At 36.9% G+C, this 23,506-nt stretch overlaps 2 protein-coding genes and 1 long non-coding RNA gene across 3 annotated transcripts; 2 read left to right on the top strand and 1 right to left on the bottom strand.

The window, feature by feature from the left end:
* The first annotated feature begins 10,224 nt into the window (after positions 1–10,224).
* Positions 10,225–16,648, top strand: LOC143909199 (uncharacterized). The gene is made up of 12 exons (XM_077427101.1): positions 10,225–10,251; positions 10,353–10,651; positions 10,721–10,801; positions 12,431–12,546; positions 12,616–12,738; positions 13,199–13,382; positions 13,471–13,585; positions 14,317–14,587; positions 14,698–14,837; positions 14,908–15,018; positions 16,149–16,286; positions 16,358–16,648. The coding sequence occupies exons 1-12, from the start codon at positions 10,225–10,227 to the stop codon at positions 16,646–16,648; spliced, it is 1,896 nt and encodes a 631-aa protein (XP_077283227.1).
* A 1,270-nt stretch (positions 16,649–17,918) lies between these two features.
* Positions 17,919–21,904, bottom strand: Fkbp12 (peptidyl-prolyl cis-trans isomerase Fkbp12). Its single transcript, XM_077427699.1, has 3 exons — positions 21,634–21,904; positions 18,667–18,827; positions 17,919–18,591 (listed from the first exon to the last, which is right to left on the bottom strand). The coding sequence occupies exons 1-3, from the start codon at positions 21,668–21,670 to the stop codon at positions 18,463–18,465; spliced, it is 327 nt and encodes a 108-aa protein (XP_077283825.1). The 5' UTR covers positions 21,671–21,904; the 3' UTR covers positions 17,919–18,462.
* Positions 17,931–21,800, top strand: LOC143909621 (uncharacterized). The gene is made up of 2 exons (XR_013260352.1): positions 17,931–20,143; positions 21,106–21,800. It is a non-coding gene; the product is annotated as an uncharacterized LOC143909621 (long non-coding RNA).
* Positions 21,905–23,506: the final 1,602 nt, after the last annotated feature.

Raw genomic sequence — 23,506 nt, forward strand, 5'->3', positions numbered from 1 at the left:
TCATATATACAACGTGAGTTTTCATGGACGCACTTGTATGAGAACAATTCAGCCAGTGTGTCACAACCCCTAGTAGAGTGTAGACGCTTTCATACTCTTGGATTACTGTACGATCGTACACCCTTGATAATTAATTCAATAAATAAAAAAAATATAAGAAAGAAACACACACACAATAATAAATTGAAATATAAAAATAATTATATTGATTTTCTGGTGTTTATATGTTATAAATATACACACATACATACATAGCTGCAGTACAAATCTTCAACAATAAGTCAATATAAGTGACAGGTGAGTTCTAATAAAACAACTGTATATTTTTATGGCATTTTTTTGCTGCAGTACTAAATTTTTACGATTTATTTATTATTGCTGTTGTTTTATATCCATAGTTACAAAATGAAAAAAAATCAATCAGCATTTGATTATTATAACGAAATTATGTTCACAATACATCTTATATCTATTTTAATAGCTACTGATCTACTGATCATTTTCTATTTTACAATTTTAATTTAATTTTGTTAGTAATCATAGTATTATCTTATTCTAATGTTAATGTACAGCATAACAGCATTAAAAGTACAGTACATAAGGCTTATTCAATATAACATGCCTTTTTTTGCAAATTATACAAATTTTAGTAGTTTTCCAATTCAAATTCGATTTTTTAACCTCCGTTTACATACAGATTCTTAGAGAAATGTGTGCTAATGTTGATATTTGCATGGATTACTTGAATTAACAGTAGCTTTGTATGATTTAGTCAATAAATTATACCATTGACTGTTTAGCTATTGACTATTTGTCAAAAAAATACTCACCTAATTACTTTATATTTTATTCGATTCAAATAAATTTAATAAAAAAACGAATGAATATTTACTATTAGATTCGCCATGTTTAAGCTGTTTATATTACAAACACTGAGCGAAGCCGGGTAAAACAACTAGTAATTTATATACTACTAATAGTTTATTTTAAAAATAGTGATTGAAATAAAATGACCATTCAATTCGCTGCTCATAAATGTGATTTGTATCAAATAAGTGGTTACGACAGTTCTATGAGAACTTGCACAATTTTAGTGTTATATTTAATTAAGTGGTGATTTTATTTCAATATATGTATATTGAGAGAAAGATGGTCTTAAAAAGTTTCATTCATCAAATAGTCAATGTGTGATTGAATTAATCAATTCTTCATTTTTTTTTATAAAAGCTCATATACATATGTTTGTATCTATCTATATACGTATAGGTATGTATAAAAATCAATGTTTATCTGTTTGTCTGTCACGTATGCGTTCCTATACCATTCAACCGATTGCGATGAAACCTACAGGAGTTATTATGTGTATGTCCGCGATGGTTTCAATAAAAAAAATCCCCAAAAACGAGAACGAAAACGGGAAAAACGGGAATAAGTGGCATTGCATGGCAAATAATTTCAAATCAGTTCGCAACCTACGCTGTTTAGGTTAAAATCAACAAACAATTGAAATAATTGAAAAAGTGTTCGCCGCCTAGATTTTTCCGACAAATGGGAACGGTAACGAAAATGGGAACGTGAACGGGAACGGGAACGGGAACGAGAATTGCATGCGTTATTGTGGCATTGCAACGCTTGCCGGGTTCAGCTGGTTACGTATAAAAGATAACGCATACCTTCGAATGAATAAAATAATAAATACCACTCATCAAACAAGGAATCATCAATAAAAACCACACATTCTTTTTTTGTCAACAAAAATCCATGGAAACATTGAAGAAACTTAAATTCTCATAATGGTTATTTTATTCAAATATATCCAACAAATGAATAGCAATTACATTAATTGAAAACTTTTTATTTAAAACTTCAAACAAATGAATTAAATTATTTACTATCATTATTTTAAGTAACATATGTACATATATTATATTATAAACACATTTAAGATCATAAATATAATATCGCTATTCTGTATGTGTGTGTGTGTGTCTGTGTAAGATAACGCACATGTTTTTTTTTTAAATAAAATAGTTTTAGACATGCGAAAAAAATGTGGAATGCCTTGCACATACTCATGGAACGCCCAGCACACACCGTCCCAAAATCACCCCCCTTGAATATTTTCGGTAAAATTGTATCCTTGTATTTATCCTTGCTTGACAGTGATCGATAACGGTGTATATCATATTTGAAGAAATGTAGGAGAACCCCCCTGGGGGGGAGCCAAGCACATGACGTGCCGTTCTTCCCCGTGTGATTTCAACATACATACATATATACGTCATAGCTAAAACACTGCGAACAAAACGTACGAATATAATAACGAAAGAAAAAAACTTATTTATATACTGCTAAGTCTCTGAGCATTTAGCACCGTCTATTTATTACCACCGAAAATTTATTTAATTATTTTTTTCTTCTGTTGGTGTTTTATATTGTTTATATGTACATAGGTAGTTTTTACCGTTTTCTTTTCATATTAAACAATTAAATATAAATATGAAATTAAATATATTTAAAAGGTATTTGAAAAAATTACATTACGTTTAATTTTTTACTTTATCTATGTATGTACGTAGTAACAATAGATGAAGTTTTGTCATCATGCGAAAATTCGAACTCGAGATTTTGACTGATTCGAACTCAGAATCGATCACTGATCACGTTTTCATGATCTAGAAAAAATGTGTGTGTGTGTATTTTGGGGATATTTTTAATACCGTTAGTTCTATCGAACCGAAACTTAGTATCGGTTAATGAAATTTTTATCGACACGTCGTAATTTTTTTTCAAATTTTTAAGTTGACCGGAAATGGTACCTCCCCTTATAGGTGTCCTCTTTTTTTATTTTTATTTAATAACTTAATATTCCAACACCCGTGCGATGATATATTTCATCGAGTACAACACTAGTGTAATATAAACACATTTAAGATATACATAATACAACACATGAAATATATACATGCATGCATAAAAGGTTATCTCACTTATTTTTACTTCACAATGGTAATATCGCACAAAAGTTACATGCAGATACAGGCACACAACTTGAATTTTGTGGTAGTTTTATTTTTATTCGGAGTTTGAGCTCTTTACGGTGATTTGGGTTAAGCGATAGCCGGTCTGGGTTTCAGTCTGTGACACGTGGTGCCTGGTATGAATGAGACTTTCGGAACATCTCGTGCTATATAGCGTGCAAATACATATTTAGAATCGTTGAATTCCGGCAATATTTACCCCGGAAGTCGGATTTGTGCACGAGACCATAACTTTTCACCATCGCAATAAAAGGACGCCCGGAAAATCAATGAAAATTATACGAAACGAGCGCGGCTTTCAAGGAGACCTACCAAAAAAAAACTACCTACATTTCCATCCCGTCTATTATATTATTATGGGTCGCACACAATACGGCCAATCAGTCGTTAATCGATACCTGTCGTATTTTTACTTGCGACTTATTTATTATTTCGGAATTTTTTTCTCGACGATCGATCGTTCTGTAAAAATGAAACGATTTTCGCCAAGGCATCAATGGTGCTTTCATAAACGCGCCATGTTTTGTAAGTATTAGGGCGAAATCAGACAGCGGTGAATGTGTAGCATATGCGAAAAGGAGCCGCCGTTTTAATTGGTTTATCTCCAGGTTTAAGTGCTGTCGGCTAACAATGGAAACCCCCGAATGGACTTAGTGGTCGGTAACGGCACCCAGCCACTTCCCGCTAGAGTTCTCAGAATTGACAGCACGAAAGCGTGGGAGTGCATGCCGAGACCGTGGGACTGCATATCTAGTACGTGACTATAACAATAGTGTTGCGTAGGGGTGGGTGGAGGATCCAAGTAAAAGGCCAACAGTCGTATCACAGCATTTATTGATGATTCAGGAGATACACGCACGGTCACTGCTCCGTCCAGAATGAATTATATCGCCTACGTACCGCCTTATAAAGGGTAGATCTCTCAGGACGCCTAATCTGTTTACCTGTTGTATAGTCACGTATTCGGATATGTATTTCCACGACGTTGGGTCTCCCCGTACCGATTCTGAGAAATTTATTTTATTTTTTATTTTTATTTTACATATATACCAGGAAGGCCTTACAGGTAAATCCCAATGCGCCTTCCTGGCCAATTACAAATACAAATACAGCATTTTTTATTATAAGTCGTTGAATTGCGAGACACTGAAAAAACTCGCAAATTAACGAGACATCTATGAATTGTACATAAATTTTTATTGTACATCAATCAAATTTTTCAAATAGTGGTGACATAGTAGGTAGGAAGGATTTTTAGCCAATTTTTTTTCCGGGAACCGTTTCAACAATGAAACAGAGAAAATTGGCAAACTCTGATAGGAAACGATCAACCTGGAGTCACAAATCCAGGTCTGACCAACAGCATACTCTGAAAAATTCATTTTCATTCAGGGATAGAACCCGGCACCTAACTAATAACGGTCATTGTTTAGCCTAAATGCACTTAGAGTCCAGATATAATCTTTGGAAGTAAGTGCATGCATTTAGTTAATCCGATAACAGATATCCGTTGGTCTAAGTGCAATTCGCTCAATCCACGGCGTACGTAACAATAGTAAACAAACGCGTCGAGGAAGATGCAGTGAGCGACCTGCCTTTTATAAGCAGGTTACTTAGGCTATATGAAGGCATTCTGGACGGAGCACTGGCAGTGCGTGGATCTCCTTAATCACCCAATAAATGCTGTGAATGCTTTTATTTGGATTCTCCACCCACTCCTACGTAATAATAGTTTTAAACATATAGAAAAAATGTGACGTTCATGGCACGCGTGCATGGGATAGTCCTTTCAAAACGACACATTCGACCTGTGTCGTTGAAATTGTATGGTAGTATTTATCCTTGATCGACATTGATCTATACCAAAACGACCCCTTGGACCATTTTCGGTAAAATTGTATCCTTGCTTGACAATGATCGATAGCGGTGTATCCCATATTCGTTATCGATCACTGTCAAGCAAGGATTCAATTTTACCGAAAATGGTCCAAATGATCGTTTTAGTATGTGTTTTGGAATGTGTCGTTTTGAAAGGACTATTCCATGCACGCGTGCCATGAATATCACATTTTTTCTATGTATATGTTTAATACTATTGCGTAGGGGTGGGTGGAGGATCCAAGTAAAAGGCCAACAGTCGTTTCACAGCATTTATTGATGATTCAGGAGATACACGCACGGTCACTGCTCCGTCCAGAATGACCTGATATCGCCTACATACCGCCTTATAAAGGGTAGATCTCTCAGGACGCCTAATCTGTTTACCTGTGGTATAGTCACGTATTCGGATATGTATTTCCATGACATTGGGTCTCCCCGTATCGATTCTGAGAAATAACTAATAACGGTCATTGTTTAGCCTAAATGCACTTAGAGTCCAGATATAATCCTGGAAGTAAGTGCAAGCACTTACATAGTTAATCCGATAACAGATAACCCTTGAACGGTCACATAGTTTCTGGGATTCTATTCGCTTAATCCGCAGCGTACGTAACAATACTATCTAAAAAAATCCACGTGCCACATTCACCGCTGTCTGATTTAGTATTTCATATATGAAATTTTGACTTAGTTTGAAAAGTATACGGAACGAGAAAACTATTCGACAGATTTTCAACAAACTTTCAATGGAATATTCACAATGTTTCAAAATCTATTTTATTATTCCAATAATTCAATATAAACTCGTACGAGAAGTACATTTAAGGCGCAGACACTCGTAGCCATGCCATACAGCACGGCATGGCTAGGTAGACTCAAGCTGTAAATGGGAGTGTCTAAAGTCATTGTTTATTAGTACGATTTTATTATTTTGACAAGTTTCTCCAACATTTCTTCAAATATGGAAATCACCATTGTCGATTATTGTCAAACATATGTCGATACAAGGATAATGTATCACCAAAAACACTCCTGAGGATGAGTTTTGATCTGGCATAGATCAGACATACTAGCGTTTTTTAGCCAGCAGTATGGCTCGGTGGTTGCGTTTATGTTTAGCACCGAGTGATTACTGGGTTCGATCTCGTGCTAATATTTAATACTCTGGTTAGACTTGGATATGTGTGACTCCAAGTTGATCGTCTCTTATCAGAGTTTGCTAATTTGTCTGATTTTCATTGTTTAAACGGTTCCTCATATTGGCAAAAATCATCCTACCAACGTCAAGTTCCTGATGACTATTTTTCGAAACATGTATATAGATTCTACTCTGGATAATCTCAAATATTCAGTATTTATGTACATATATGTATATGTGTGCTGGCAGATATAATATCAAGCTTCTCAAAGTAATATTATTGTATATCAAATAAGACATATGTACTTACATAAAAATAAACAAATTTAATACTCGTTCGAAAAAAATTCAGTCAAAATCTCAAGGCTGAATTTCCTTATGATCTCATAATATTGATTAAAATTATGCGAATACATATGTATATGTATGTAAGATCAGAATGCACACGGATTAGACCAAACAGCGTTTAGTATACGTATATACGTCCTGCCAAAAGGCAGGTGCTCCATGTACGGTTATATACTAGGAAGTACACACTCCGTCCACACACACTAGGCACTTTCACCAACTGCTCATTTTGCACGTTCAAAAATCTTTCCTACATTTATGACGTTTAATTTCTTGTACTGTACTGGGGCATGCACAATATAAAGTCAAACAATAAACTATTTCAAACAATGAAAGTATTTCAAGTTCATATTTTGACTTAATATTCTATATTGAATTTGTAAATGAAAACGAATGTAGCTATATATCTATGTATTATATATAGGTATGTATGTATTTACATGCAATGCGACATGTACCTGGACAACGCCTGATACTCACAAATCACAGAAACCATATGATATGCATTGACTTACCTTGACCCATATATTTACATATACAGTGGCGGGTCTTCAAGGGCCCACATACATTTCTCCTTACTAAAATAGAAAATAGTTTTTGTTTATTGTTGGTGTCTCGTCGAGAGTCAACAAGTGTTTGTTTATGTGGTTCGTAATTCAGGTCGGGGCAGTCGCTTATCTGGCGTGGTCCCGTAGTCGCCAGCTTCAGTTTATCTGCTACTCTTAACTGACACTTACGAGAGGTACTGTGTGTAGAGTGTGGACAGTCAATCGAAGCAGAGAAAAAAGATCCGTATTATCGAATACAGAAAGCCGCTTTTATTTCGCTGCGTAAAGGTCTCTTTGGGGCAGAATACACCAGCTCCGGTCGTCTATATTCCATATACGATTTGAAAAATACACGATACGGTCAACGTTTTTCGACATTTTAACTATATTTTCCAAGGTATGTTTAAATTGTTAATCACAATATGACATTTTATTCATTTCTTTTTTGCTTTTTCATTTTTGCTTTTTCAGAACACATAATAAACAAGGTTGGTAATTTGTTAAAAAAATAATAATTTTCCTTGCATAAAATATTTTAAGGGGGAGGAGGCTTTAGCCTTTTCGTGCCCCACCTCATTTTGTTTATTTATTTTATTTTATTTTATTTCAATCAAACATGTAAACTCACCTTAACAGATCGCTCCAAAGCGACGAGCTTACTAATACAAACACAATACAATAATACAATTAATACAAGCATTTTATACGATGCGAATGCATACAAACATCATCCACAGTGACATCTTTGGAGACATTTTTGCAGAATTTTATTACAGAAATTGGCGAACCTCAAGATGCTAAATAACTTAAGAGGGCTGAACAGCAGCGCCTTGTCCATACAAACGTACTTTACTTCTCCCTTCCTCAATTATGGCACTAGAGAAATTATTTTTTAATATGCTATGAATATCCACCATTGGGGTGCATCTATCGTTTTATTTTTTTGATTAATTATTTTTTATATGAGCTAAGAGCCGCCAAACATCTATAAAATCACCTCTTTTTTACACCCACGAAACGAGTCCAGCGTGCTTATTTAACGGTCGATTTTAAAAAAAATACGCCGATGGATGCACAGAAAGTATCTTTCTCATACCGATGATGAAATTTTTTTAAAAATTGGTCCAGTTTTGGAGGAGAAAATAGTAGAATACGAAACCTCGATTTTGTCAATTTAAAATACGTTTTATCTGGTCGAAGCGCAACTGTCGCATTCACTCAATATATATATATTGTCGCATTCACTCAATATATACATACACTCAATATATATATCGAAGAAAGGAACGGTAACAAAATTAAGGTTTCAGGTGTACAGCCCTCTTAAGGTTTGAAAGAGATATTGGAAAGGAAATGCCAATTTATAGGAACCGTTTCCGAAAAATTGGCAAACTCTGAAAGGAAACGATCGACCTAGATTCACAAACCAAGGTCACTGCGCTTGAAAGCATAATATACTAACCACTAGCCCACGCTGTTGATCACGAGCCGCCCCTGCATATATAATATAAATTCATTTTCTAACACTTTTAGTACGACTAAAAACACACACTCGGTGTGAACGCACCATTAGAAAGACGGAATCTTCTTTCCTGTAAATATTTAATTAAACAACACACTTGCCGAGCTAAATAAATACACTTGGGAAAATCTTCATTAGTAATTCATCGAGTGGAACATCGCACGACAAGCCTAAACAAACCGAACTGACAAAAGTTTATTTACATAGCCCACATTGGAACATCCTCCAGGTGAAATTATTATATATTTTATGAAAACACTGTGTTTTTATTTTACACAGAGGTGTACAGTACCGTTCATTTTATATAATATTTACGGAAATATATAACACACATACAATTTATTGTGTACAATGGACGATGTTTGCATGCGCGATATCTGCATTTTGAAAAGTGAAATTTCAACTTGAACTGGTGATTTTATAATTATTTCACAGCACGAGCTGTTTTATATATGTATGTATGTGTGTGTGGTTAATTTATTATATATACCTTTCGTCTCTAATGCAGTGTCCTTGGTAAATTCAAATTAAAGTGCGGTATTTTTTCCAACAGTCACGCCATTTACTGCTTCTATTACTAAAATTATATTAAAATTAAACTAAACTGTATTAATTCATGTCACAGTATTACTCAAAAATGTGTGACATGTCTTATAAATAATTCGTTCTAACGTTAAATTGGTGAATTGTGTGACGTTTGAACAAATAACTGGAAAATGCTATGCACAAAGTTTGATTTATTTGAACGCCATCAAGGGGAGGCCCTACTTCCGGTAGATCAAAAATATACATTTTAAAATATTAATATTCAGAGTAAATAGGATTAATGATTAACGATTATCCTCAAAATGCACAGACAATCATTAATTATCTAAAAAAATCATTAAATCCGATCGGGGATCGATATTGATTGCATATCAGTCAAAATTTCTCATAATTACAATATTGCTTCTATCAATGCTTCCTATAAATATGTCAACGGATTATTGCGCATATTGCGCACAACAATCGTTGCCACAAAAATCGCAAATACGGAATATCTGGCTGGAATATCTCATTAGTACAATATTTCGCTTGGGTAGCTTTCGATTGATGGAGTTTTTGAGTGCCAGATGTTCCGTGATCGAGATTTTAGTGACGTGTGCGAAATCGCTTTTTGCGGAATAATCACCGAACCCTATAAATAATGTCAGAATGATGATAAATATATATTTTTTTATTTTACTGGTTTTCAATTTCTACTAGTGTTTAGGCCGTTGACATTGCAACGAGTAGTTTCGGAGAGTTTGATAGTTTGGTATTTTGAAATGTTACCTATAATATAATATCCTATGTGTATGCTTTGATATAATATGAAAATTAGAACAAAGCATTATTAATAACTCAATTTAAGCCAAATCGTGGACTTATCACCACTATACTAGATCGGGGCATAACGAGCGACTTTATTACTCAAGCGTAGTTACTCCTGGTCAATTTTGGTCACCCAACTCGGTCAACCAGAAACGACCAAGAATCCGCTCACATGTGTTAATAGTTTATTTTATTATGTAGTCGCCGGCAACTAATTAACGAGTGTGGTACTCCTCAATACAACGCTATACATTTCGAGAGATCATACTCTTCACTCAAGCAATACAATCACTGTGACTAGACCAAAGTCCGGCAGCTGATCTCGCTGGTTGGGTGACTTTATGACTCGGGCAACCAGTGAGTTGCCCAGTGTGGCATGCTCCATATAACTGCATGCATTTGATCTGGTTGCGCAACAAAGTCACCCAGTTTGGCACGGCTCTAAGGATGCAATATGCTCCTATATGAATATAACTAAGTTGTAAGATTTTGAATTTGATTTGCAGATGATTTGGTTGTAGCCGGTTGGCGATCCGATGGCCGTGTGGTGCGAGAGCGAGAGTGAGAGCGCTGGGGCGGAGGCGCAGAAGGGGGCGCAGAAGGGGGCGCAGAAGGGGGCGCAGAAGGGGGCGCAGATGGGGGCCGGCGCCAGTTGGGGGCAGAGCCGCGCTCAGTACAGCGCTTTGGGGGAAAGAGCCCGCCACTTGGCTCCGGAGCCCGCGCGCTGCGCCCTCCTCTGCGGGGGCTCCCGCTGCCGGTACGAGCGCCCCCAGAGATGGCCCCCCGAACAACTCGCCCTTCAAGGAGTATACTCACACTGGTATTTCAAATTCCATTTTAATCAATTTTCTTAAACTCGTGCTTTTTTATAATTGATGTAACATTACAGGATCACAGATGATATATTAGCGATGGCTAGACCGAGCACTTCTTCAATAGCATCCTGGAACATTATTCAACAATTTCATAGGTAATTATAACATATGTAGCTAGAGTAGAGGCGCAGTGCACGAAAATTCGTGCTTGTAGTTTGTAGCTATACGCAAAACACGCCAGACTGCGCGCACGCTTCTCGCACCTCTGTTTCATCAAACTACGTGCCTCTCTCTCTCTCTCTGTCTCTCACTCTCCCGGCTTATTTCGCATAGCTCTATGACCAGTGCTAAATTTTAAGGTGCCGGAACGCTCGATTTCTAAAAAAAAATGAGTTCATCTTTACAAGTGAGTTCATCTTCACTGACATCTTTTTTTTTACAAATTCTCGTCTGACTGTCGATGGCTGATCTATGGCTTCTGAGCCATTTTTAGACATATTCCTTTGGTTTCTATGGTTCAAGAGGAGGACCGTGAAGTTTAATAAACATCAAGTTAGATACTTGTTCTATTTCTAATCTAGACCTAGTGTTACTTATAATATGATTCATGCAACTAAACCCTCTTTCACATTCAGAGGAACTACAATGAATGATTTTAGAATACTTAGCTAATGTAGTTAAATCTGTCTGTTAAATGAATATGTCTAAATATTCCCTAAATGCTTGTAAACTTTTTCCGAAAAGATAATTTAAATCGTTTACATAGAGACTCGATTTAATTTTTCCGTAACCTGGCAAAATATCGGCAATTTAAGTGGTAAAATTTTTCGAAAAAATAAAAATTTTATAGTTTTTTGATATTAAAAAGGTGAAATTTGTATGCCGGAACGCGTTCCGTCTCGAAAATGTGATTTTTTTTTATGCCGTCCTGGCCCCACTACACCACTGTATAAGACATGCGAAACGCGCTCTTAAAACCCTTCAAAAAGATGGGCATAGCATACTAACTTTGACTAATTTTATATTAAAAACTAGCATTGGATAGCAGAAAGCCCCTTTTTATAGGAACCTTTCAATTCAGGACACGGAGCACAAAATTAGCGCTTATTGTAATAAAAATTATAGTTGCGTAATTTTTACAGTGCACACAGTCCACTAGTGTGATTATAATGCAATAATTATAATGCAATAATTATTTTTTGTTACACCGTTATTAATCTACAATGTTTTATATTATAACTAGCTGAACCCCGACATGCGTTGCAATGCCACAATAACGCATGCAATTTCCGTTCCTGTTCCCATTTGTCGGAAAAACGCAGGTAGCGAACACATTTGAAATTATTGCGTTGCAATGACACTCATTCCCGTTTTTTTTTCACAGTAATCTTCCCGGACATGCACACAACAAATCCTGAAAGTTTCATCGTAATCGGCTCAGTAGTTTAGCAGCCTATTCGAGACATACACACACACAGACATTCATTTTTATATAGATAGATAGATATACATACATAGATACAAGTTTTCATAAATACTGATATATCTACATTCATACACATTCATACATAAAATTATATAATTTCAACTACAAAACATTCTTCCATTAAATATTCGATATAAATCAAAAGCATAGCATTAACGCTATCTCAATTATAAATCGATCCAGCTATTTTATTACAAATATACGTACATACATAAAATGTATATTATAGAATAACATTTTGTATGAAAAAATATCAATGAAGGTCTTCGATTATATAGCATTTAATATTCGATTTCAGTTGGGGTATCCGCAGTGTGATCAATCTTCAGACAGCCGGAGAACACGCTCGCTGTGGCCCACCACTAGAACCATCCGGATTCACTTATGATCCCAGCATCTTCATGAACAATAACAGTTAATACACAAATCAAACTAAACAATTAATCAACATGATTAATTCGAATTAATCATGTTGTTTTTCAGTATACTACTATAACTTTGCATGGGAAGACTACAGCACTTGTGGCCTCAGATCATTGTTGGACGCCGTGAAAGTCTTAGCATTCGCTGCATCCGAGGGCAAAGTCGCCATTCACTGTCATGCTGGTGAGCTGACATTAAACTATCACATTTATATGTATAATGAACGATTGTATGAATTTATAACGGGTTTGGTGCAAACGATCGACAAGCGCCAGACAGACTGAACCACAGATTAACTGGATGGCTGCTTTAAATGCAATTCTCGTCTTCTCGAATGATAGATTGCACATCAGATGACGAGTAACCTTTCGATGTGCACAGATGCAATTATTAAAATGGTAATTATTAAAATTGAGTTTGATCTTTCTGGCGAGTTTAATAAGGCAAAATTCGGAACTTAAGTATCAGAAGCACAGAACGTATACAGGGTAGGTATGTCGGGACTTCGAGTAGATTTCGCTTAGTGTAAGTGCGAGCAGTGCGCACGCATAAGGTACACGTGTCGTTAATCTGTGGTTCAGTCTGTCTGGCGCTTGTCGATCGTTTGCACCGCATCGATTTATAACACAAGTATTATGTTTAGGATTGGGTCGAACGGGAGTGCTGGTAGCTTGTTATTTAGTTCACGCAGCACGGATGAGAGCTGATGAAGCCATCGGTCTTGTACGATTGAGACGCGAAAAAGCAGTTCAGACGACAGAACAAGTGGCTGCAGTTCATCAATTTGAACGCTATTTACTTCCGCAGACTGCAATCTTCAATATAAAGTAAAGAACTGGCTCGGTAGTACCGATCAGTACTATTATAATATATTACAGAATGATTTTTAGATTAGTTTCATGTTTACATTTATAGGGAGCCTTTGAAGGATCGGAACAAATCCACTGAGTTTGGTTTGAGTCAACATCTTCACCGGCAACGTGCTACATTGCACGGAATGGAGGAGAGAGTCTTTAGACATTTACCCAAAGTATGATTCAAAATTGCTTGATTGCAGAATATTTTACTTATAGGACAGGAGGTTATGTTGTGACCGTAACCCGGCCTATGGAAACTCGTTGTAGATAACAAAGGAAATTTATTTTCTTCAGTATACAAGTTTATTGTCAGTGCAGAAAATTCACGGGGAAGTGGGCTAGTTGCCTGCTTCAGGGGAAAGCCTGACTGAACTGCCGTCTGTGGCTGCTGTACTGTTTTATATATGGACACGGTGATGTCATCTTGTTCTCGGGGATTCCTCCGGGTTCAGGGGTTTCCTTTGTATGGGTGTGCCACAAGGTTGCTTGATGGGTATTCATCTGGAGCGAGTCGAATCGCCTTTCGGTGGTCTGGATATGGGTGAGGTGATGTCATCTCGTTCTCGAAGATTCTTCCAGGCTCAAGGGTATCCTTTGTGTGGCTGTGCCTCAAGTTTGCTTGATGATTGTTTATCTGGAGCGAGTCGAATCGCCTTTATCGGTGGTCTGGATATGGGTGAGGTGATGTCATCTCGTTCTCGAAGATTCTTCCAGGCTCAAGGGTATCCTTTGTGTGGTCGCGTGCCTTGTGTTTTATGGGGTAATAGGATTTATGCTGTTTCGGTTGTTCCCTTGAACTCAAGGTTTGTTTATCTGGAGTGAATAGATGATTGCTTTGGCTTTGCTGAAAGCTCGTACAAGCTGTATTGTATTTCTACATACTGTACAAGTATTTCATTTTCAGATTGTGTTCTGCCTTTGTGAGCGTTTGCTAAAAGCATGTGATTGCGAAGACGGTGGCGGAGGTTCAAGTTTCTGCACTGCCGTCGGAAAGCCCGTAACCAGTACATATCTAGCGAGCAGAGTGAGACGGGTGAAGAAACCGTGTGAAGATGATGAGCCAGAGCAAGAGTCCAAGACTGTAGTATTCGAGGATAGCATCGATCAGCCGATTTACTGTTCCTCTTGTGGAGACATCTGTTCCAGCTCGCCTAATTCCCCAAATAAAAAACTCGGTAATTATTATTATACATCCACCACTAAATAATGAATGATGTATATTTAATGCAATGAAAAGTCCGAAGGGGATGTGAAATATTTTAGATATTTTTCTTGTCATTTTAAGAGATCGACTACAATAAGACTGTGAATATGCAAATGAAGCTGTATAAATCAGCGCCAACTCCTGCGTCTTCTCCGAATGATGTCTTAGATATTGTTGATGATGACGATGTCAACTTCATAGCCCCATCACAAATAGCAGAAGTATATTGCACAGTTTAATTTATATTGTAAATTAGTAAACTATGCAATTATAGTAATTTAAACGCTTTAGGCTTTGTTAGTACAACACAATCGACTCTCCGAGGAACGACTCAGATACCTTCACGAGTTCCAAGTCGATCTGAACAATCGTCAAGCTGCAATAAATCGCATAAATACAGAGGTATACTTCGTATATATAATAGTGGTATATTATTTTAATTTGAAAGGACACTTATCTTTAAACTGCTGGTATTTTGATTAAAAACTGAGCCTCAGCGGAACTGGGCAAACAAAATTTCCATTCATCCAAGCCTGTGGAGTCAGAGCATTTCAAGCGTAGCCCGAGTTGTAAAAAATCAACCGACTCCGACCCATTTTTATTATTATTTTCTTTCATTAATAGTACTACGTATGTGTCAAATATGTAGTCTAATTTTATTGAAGTAAATCCACTTATAAATTTTAATTCAATAATTCTTTTATAAAAATCATGATTTTAAATTAAATAATAAATAAAATCGTTGAATTGCAGGTATTTCGATGTTTTGTGGCCAAAACCGACTATTTCCTCCGTCTCGTACTTTTTATTACTCTCATTTTTCGCATTAATTTATTTGTGTATGAAATTCATACACATACACTATTAATGTACTTACTTTTTACATACATCCTTTTTATTTATGTATACCTATTTCATTACCGATAATTCAATAAATTGGGTCACGTCAATTTTTAATTACTTTATATTTTGAAAATTGCTATTATTTTTATTACTAACAATTGTATACGTTGGCAACATAGAAGTAGAATGCATAGAATGGTCATTGTTAACAAAAGTACCGTCTAAAAACGAGCCATCGAAAAGAGAGACGGAAAGTCAGAAGAGAGACGAAGTTTTGCAAACAATGAACAAACTCTGCCGCGCAGAGTTTTTGTAGCAACATTTTTGGAGGCTGAGAGCAATTCTATGCATTCTCCTTCTATAGTTGGCAAGAATAGTCGATCCTACTAAAATTGTTCAAGTTGGAGTTGGAGTTTGGAGTCAGAGTCGATAAATTTTAATCAGACTCTACAACCCTGCATTTATCTAAATAAAAATGATAGATTGTATAATTTTTACTAATAGCAACACTATTTTAGATTCATTTGTTGTATGAAAAAATAAGTGATTTTATTTTGTTTTTTTATTTATTTGAAAAATTATATATATGTATTTAAAAAAAAATAAAGTTAACATACATATATTGTAATTAAAACTAGAGCCGATATATAACCTATGTATTTAAAATTATTTATGGATATAATTTTCAGGAAGACTTAACAATTATCGGAGGTCTATTATGGGAATGGCTAGAAGGACTAAAGACTCCGGTCCTTGACCGAGAAGACTTAGCAATCATCGTAGTATGGGCGGAGAAACCGGCCAACTGTTTGCAAAGACTCAATCTAGTAACAACCATCAACCATAATAACAATACCCAACACACAATATGGCAAATAAAAATCTAAACGCTTTTCAGGAAGACGCTATCCTGATAGAATATCTAGTGCGGTTCATAATGAGAATGAAACCGTTGAGCAGAGACACCCGGAACGCTTTGCTGAACCGACTCTGTGGTGCTCTCTGTCAGCAGGGCGTCCGAGTACGAGGCGTCCACAGACCTAGCGGCGTGCCGGCACTCAGAGCGGGAACGGCTGCTCATCTGATGCACTTCTTGACGGAATTGTTCCTGATTCTGCAGCGTCAGGCCGCGTCGTGCCCGTCTTGCGACAAACGAGCCGTCCTGCCGTCGAAGACTCGCATCGCCTGACCTAGAATCAGGCGGCCAAACGCCGTCAACTTCGACTGTTCCAAATCGAGGCGCACTCCGTCGAAGAAAAAAACGACTCGGCGCCGATCGAAACCTCGAAATTCCCAAAAATGAACTTTTAAACGTTCAAGACTTTATTTCGTCAAGTGGTCTTAATATACATACAGGTGTTTCATTGGAATAAATTTTTCTACATCCTCAATGTCTTTCATTTGGACAAAGTTTTGCAAAAACAATCCGACTTGACTTTGCAAATTTATAGATCTTTTTTGTACAATATAAAAGCAAATTCATAGTATTTTATAAATAAATAAAAAAATAGTTACTATGCAGTTTGTAACGTTTAGGCATAATTATATTCATTAGCACCTGTATTTGCATTATTTTGTAGTATTTTATACATAATAAAAATTAAGTCAAAAAAGCATACTAATGTAATTCTTGAAGTACTTATTAACCCTTTGAGTGCTGACGTCTTTTCTGTTGAAAGTCCGCCACGCTGAAAATTTCTTATAGAATTATTTGTAGCTAATCCAAACAAACCCTAGATAGCTACCGCCGAAGATTTCAAGTTTTTTAAAGGTGTGTTTAAACTCTCTAATATATCTTGCAACAATATAAAATAAACAAAAGTCTATTAATGAATGTATTTTTCCAAAACTAGTTCCATATTCTTCATTGTTGTTTAAAATATAATGTTTACAATCTAAAATACTCAGCAGTTAGGGATTTCCATCGGGTAATTCTGCTATGTTTATAAATCCAGAAATTCCGATGTAAACCAGTCTTTATAAACATTGACACGGATTACACAACCCATTTTAAATGTATTTCCAATGCTACCTGGAAAGGCTTAGCGGATAGTATTCTAGTTTACTTTCTACATGCAAAATTTACACTGCCTATCGGCGTTTTGCAGGCCTATGGACTTGTCAGCAAAACGCCGATCAGCGTTGGTCAGCATTCTAAGCGTTAATTAATTAATAAAAATAAAATATCGTATTAAAAAAGCAGTAATGTAATCCTGCTTACTTTGAAAAGTGTTTACTTTCATTTATCTACACATTTAATTTAGCTTGGCAGAAATATGCAAGGTATGGGATTCTAATTTGTCATAACATCATTATAGACAAACATTAATGCGTATGCTATATATATGCTATCAAGTTAATCGACCAATAGGAGTCGAGATCAAGATCTGCCGAGCTAAGCGAAATGAAGTATATCTTTGTATACATACATATTATGTTAAGATAGAAAAGGACAAAATAAAAATACGACTCATGTTAACACATTTATTGAATAAAATTATGAAACGCCAGCATTATAAATTCACATCTTTTGAAATTGTACAATTCCAGCAATGACAGATCATATACACATCAGATCAGAAGATTAATACAAACACCCGTTTGCAATTGTATTTAGATTCATCGACGTTCTCCTTCCATTTTTACCAAACACACACACACACATTAAACAAATAGATATTAAGAAGACACAGACGACTACTCTCTCAATGAAAAGTGAATTTTATCTATCTAAAAGATGAACGTTGAAATACACAGCGATTAGTACAAGTGAATGATGAAATGGCCGAGGATGTTTGTCAACACAGAACAGTAACCGTAACAATGCTATACGAGAAGTATAGTCTAGCAAGCTTGAATGAATTCAAAAATAAAAAGTTTAACAAAGATAAAAAACATAAAAACATTAAATGCTTAAATGAAAGAAAAAAAAGTTGAAATCAAGAAACAAGACTGGCCATCTTTATAAAGAGGGGCAACAATGTTTCAACATTATTGCACTGATTATTCAACACTGAGAAGTTCAACATCAAAGTTGAGCTCGGCGTTAGGTGGGATGATTCCGGGATGACCACGGGCGCCGTAAGCAAAGTCAGGAGAGCACTTCAGCTTCGCTCGCTGTCCGACAGACATCTGAAACATACATCAAACATTAAGACAACATTGTTCGCACACTGATGTCGGCGAGTTCCACTTACGTATAAATACCTGTGCTAAACCCTGCTCCCAACCTTTGATGACATCACCTTTGCCGATGGTGAATTTGAACGGTTGCTTGCGTTGCCGAGAGCAATCGAACTGGGTGCCGTTGACGAGTGTGCCCGTGTAGTGGACGATTACCGTCTGTCCTGGCTTCGGGTAGGTCATACCTGAAAATAAAGCGCACAAAGAACGTGAATAAATATCAGCTTTGATGTTGTCTTTCTACTAGAAATAGAAAGGATCACACGGTAGAATGAACAGACACATTAGTGAACATCTCCACACACACACACACACACACCCTTTGAACCAATCTGGATCAAAGATTGTAAAATTCAATGGTTTGCCTTTAATTTAATCTTACTTTTTATAAAAAGTATACTAGTGCTGTGCCCGTTGATTTCAACAGGTGGCTTCGGAAAGGAATTAAAATATGTAATATTATATCATACTAGTTGAAGCAGGCATGCGTTGCAACGTCACGATAACGCATGCAATTCCCGTTCAATTTGTTGAAAAAATGAAGGCAGCGAACACGTTGGTTGCGACCCGAAAACATTTGAAATTATAGTGTTGCAATGACACCCATTCCCGTTTCCGTTTTTTTTTCACAGTAATCTTCCCAGACATGCATACAACAAATCCTGAAAGTTCCATCATAATCGGTTCAGTGGCTTAGGAGCCTATTCGAGACACACACACAGACATTCAATTTTATATATATATAGACTAGTTGTTTTACCCGGCTTCGCTCAGTATCTAATAGTAATTGTTCATTTGCTTTTTTATTAAATTTATTTGAATCGAAAAAAATATACATCTAATCGAAACCATCGATTGTCGTCGTCATAGAAACTTCGATTTGTTTTTTGATGTTACCAACAAACCTTACATACTTGCATACATACATAGTTACAAAGTCTCTATCGAAATTATATATTTTAGATACATAATAGCGCTATTCTTTGTGTGTGTCTGTGTGAGATAACGCCCACCGTACTAATGTATAAACACTGCCAATAAAACGTATGAATATAATACGAACATAATAACAATGTTCATTCATTCATCAATGAATGTGGATGTGTATGTATGTGCGCTCCTGCGCAACGCATTTGACGCTGACGCCACCCGTTCCAACTGGCTCAATATCAGGAGCACATGTCAGGCGCTCCACCCCCCCCCCCCCCCCCCAACTACCCTGCGTCTTAAAACGATCGGTCGTCACGCCACGTCCTTATATAAAATAAAAATAAATTGTGCATAACTTATACTCGTGGTATTCTAAAATTTGTTTTTTGAAATCTCCAAGCTTGTCGATGCACTCGCACATACCCACAAACATGCATCGCGTCCGTTTTTATATATAGTATATCATTATATTATATAGCTAAGCATTTATTATTATAATCACATACAAAAATCTATTTTAATACATAGGCAGCTTAGAATGGTTGAGTATATGAATATATAAATAAATATTGTTTAACCCTTTGACTGCTACAACAACGATAAATCGTTGTTTTGAAATCGGCGAAGATTGCTACGACGATCGTTGTTTTCGTCATTAATTGTCGTATTTCAATACTTTCTTTGAGCCACCAGCGCATCAGTGGCACGAAACATTTTTTTTGTATACGTATTTATATTTATTTTACAATCAAGCTTTATAAACTTTATCAATTTTTTAAATAAAAGCTCTTCAATTTCGGGTTCATCATCAAAGTAAATTTCGGGTTCGTTGTCAATGTTATATAAGGAGTTATTACTTGGGAATTGATTATTGTCGATAAATTCATTTTCAGAATCAGTAGAGCTGCTGATTGGTCGAGTTCCTCGGCGAGGAGCTATTATTTCGCTTTCATCACTTTCACTGTCCGATATCATTTTGCAGAGTTAAAATAAATGGCAAAAAAACAATAGAAATCCGCTTTCAATTATATAGGTCACGAGACGTCACGAATTCATGCAATCAATCGAATGCAACTGAAATGCATACAAAATGTTTATGATACATGTTGAAAAAATATTTGATTATTAGAAACTTCACATCCTTGTGTGTCTCGCTCACACGTACACAATTAAAACCAAGAAAGAAAGAGAGAAAGACCGCTACCTGTTTCGAATATATCGCATTTTGTTAGGATACATCGATGTCTAAAAATAGATTATTGAAAAAAATAAAGCGTCGGAAAATAATCGTCAAAACTTATTTAGTGTATATATGTAGGTATCTCTTTCGCACGCACGCATGTAAAAGCAAGACAGAAAGAGAGAGCACGAGTCCATAACTGCTTCTAAAAATGTATATAAAGTATTATAAAAATTACAAGCGTTCGGCGAAGTAAGTATGTAAAAAAAAATATTTTATTTAATTTTTTTCAAAATAATTACAAATGTTAGCATTTTTCGCTTGGACATTAAAAAACCTCGTAGCAGCCAAAGGGTTAAAAAAAATTTATTGGTTTTTTTTAATATATTTTGAAAATGGGTAGAGGGCAGTGTCACTGAAAAAGATATAATTTCACTAAAATAAAAATATAAATTTATAATTATAAAAAACACAATATTAAAAAACAGAAATGAATAAAAATCGCAGATATATACATTAAAAAAGCTTATAAAAAGAGCCGATGAATCTACGTGAACAATGGTCGCCATTGATTGTGCTATGACTGTAGGTCTAGTTACGTCTCGGAAACGTCAACCGAATATGAGCCTTATATCAAGGTGCGATAAGGCGCACAATCGCATGGCAAGCTATTACTCACAGGGAAATACATTCGACATGTCACATTGGCAAGAAAAGGCGTTTCTTGTCCACGAGACTGAAGAAGCGCGTGGTCGCAGAGTTTTAGAGCAATTATACTAGGAATTGTAGTGAGTTGTCGGTGACACGTGACACGAGGCGGGGAAGAAAAGGATGAAATGGGGTGGGGTGGGGTGGGGTGGGGTGAGGTGGGGCGCACTCACCGTCTCCGGGTCTGATAGTGGTGATTTCGACGCCCATCTTGAAGCAGAGAAGCGGTCTTGGGGTTGAAGGGTTGAAGGGTTGAAGCTGAAGCGAGTCGAGCGCTGAAAAATGCACGAAAGCCCGTTCGCCGGCCGCCGCCCGTCACCTCTCGCGTTCGCACTGCGACAACCGACACCACTGACGCCGGCGGCTCCTAGCGCCACTATTGCCGCCCATGCACTGTCGATTGCTGCGTTTACATTTGCACATTTTCTACATTTTACAGTGACTATTTTCATTTCAAATACAATTTTAAGCATCTTTGTGAGTATTAGATTTCAAACTGGCCATTTACCGTATTTTTCAACAACAAACTTCAATTTTTACTCTATGTTTTAAAAGCAACTAAGATTTTCCATGTTTATTTTTTCTATTTCGCGACCGTTTGCAATAGGAATCCTGATTGATCAACTGTAGGAATACATGGTAAACACATACTACTAATTTTTAACCTACGCACCAATTACAAGTCAACCCCTAAACACGACTACAGGACCCGACCTCCAGAAAAGGGCAGGTCGACCTCTAAAAACAACTGCAGGACGCGACCTCCAGAGAAAGTCAAGTCAACCGCTAAACAGGGAAGAACAAGTCAACCCCCAACCAGCTGCAGGACATGACGAGTTGACCGTATATAAACCCGCCACAGTGGACTCAACAGGAGAGTTCAGCCAGACCTCCCACTGCATACAAACAACTACCCTTCTTCGCTACGACTACACTGTACTTGTTGAACACTTGTATTAACTATACAATAAAGATATTCTTCAAAACTCAACCGAGTTTCTATATGCCGGAAAATGGTCGAAACATATTACCCGTCCCTATACAACTGTGGGAATCCCAATGCACTAACAACTGGAGATTAAAACAATTAATAAATTAACAAGTGCCAACGCACCACGCACTCACTCTACTTGACCACGTGTGCATGCAGCTGTAAGCCACCTGCGACCGAACTTGACCACGTGTGCACACAGCTGCAAACCACCTGCGACCAATTCACTTAAGCCAAAAGCGTATAAAAGGGAGTTTTGACAAGAAAACTTCAATCAACATCCAGCTTCTGACCAGCCACTACTACACTACGCTGACCTGGAGGATCAACCAGCAAATGAGCCAGAGACCTTCTGAACATAGCCGACTACCGAGCCAGCAACACTCTGCCACATCCAGAGACACCTGAACATAGCCAAATGCCGAGCCAACTACCCTACAATGGAAGAACGTTTGCAACTCAGCCGGATCCAGAACAACGACACATTACAGATCCAGCGGCCGCACGACACCAGTCAGCAGCCAATAGCCGTCTCGAGAACACTACGAATCCAGCCGCTTCAACAACATATTTATACACTTGTATATTCAAACAATAAAATACCTTATCCAAACAAACAGCAGTAATAACTACTAAAACACAGACGAACTCGTCTATATAACCATGGCGGACTGTTGGTGAAGAACACCTTCACAACTAGATCAGTCCCCATACAACTGTAGGCATATAGTACAACTGAAATGATCTCATCAGGTCACTGCGACACATATCCAGGAAAGTCATTAACGCATGGCACACGCTCGCCTCGTCAAAAGGTCGACACGTGTTTCTATACACGTATCTGGGAAACAAAGGAAGAACACACTGAACCCATAAAAACCACGAACTACGTCCAGGCGTATGAACCCATAAAACATAACTCGGGCAGCGCGAGTACCAAGAACAAAAGATGTGCACACGACACACTTCAACCCAAAACGTTTATAAAGCAACGCAGCAACCTCCACCGGCAGAGTGAGCCTCTGGAGTTCAAACAGATCACTTCTCCGAAGAAA

Source organism: Arctopsyche grandis, chromosome 3 (assembly GCF_051622035.1).
Source record: "Arctopsyche grandis isolate Sample6627 chromosome 3, ASM5162203v2, whole genome shotgun sequence".
NCBI classification, from domain to species: domain Eukaryota; kingdom Metazoa; phylum Arthropoda; class Insecta; order Trichoptera; family Hydropsychidae; genus Arctopsyche; species Arctopsyche grandis.

What these genes read in the sequence shown, in the direction of transcription:
- LOC143909199 (XM_077427101.1), top strand. Translation starts at nt 10,225, where the DNA reads ATGCATTTGATCTGGTTGCGCAACAAA. An exon ending in CAAGGAGTATACTCACACTG is followed by an intron (nt 10,652 to 10,720) that starts GTATTTCAAATT and finishes GTAACATTACAG; the next exon opens with GATCACAGATGATATATTAG. An exon ending in ACTGCAATCTTCAATATAAA is followed by an intron (nt 13,383 to 13,470) that starts GTAAAGAACTGG and finishes TTACATTTATAG; the next exon opens with GGAGCCTTTGAAGGATCGGA.
- Fkbp12 (XM_077427699.1), bottom strand. Translation starts at nt 21,670, where the DNA reads ATGGGCGTCGAAATCACCACTATCAGACCCGGAGACG. An exon ending in CACTATCAGACCCGGAGACG is followed by an intron (nt 18,828 to 21,633) that starts GTGAGTGCGCCC and finishes CTTTATTTTCAG; the next exon opens with GTATGACCTACCCGAAGCCA. An exon ending in GGGAGCAGGGTTTAGCACAG is followed by an intron (nt 18,592 to 18,666) that starts GTATTTATACGT and finishes TGTATGTTTCAG; the next exon opens with ATGTCTGTCGGACAGCGAGC.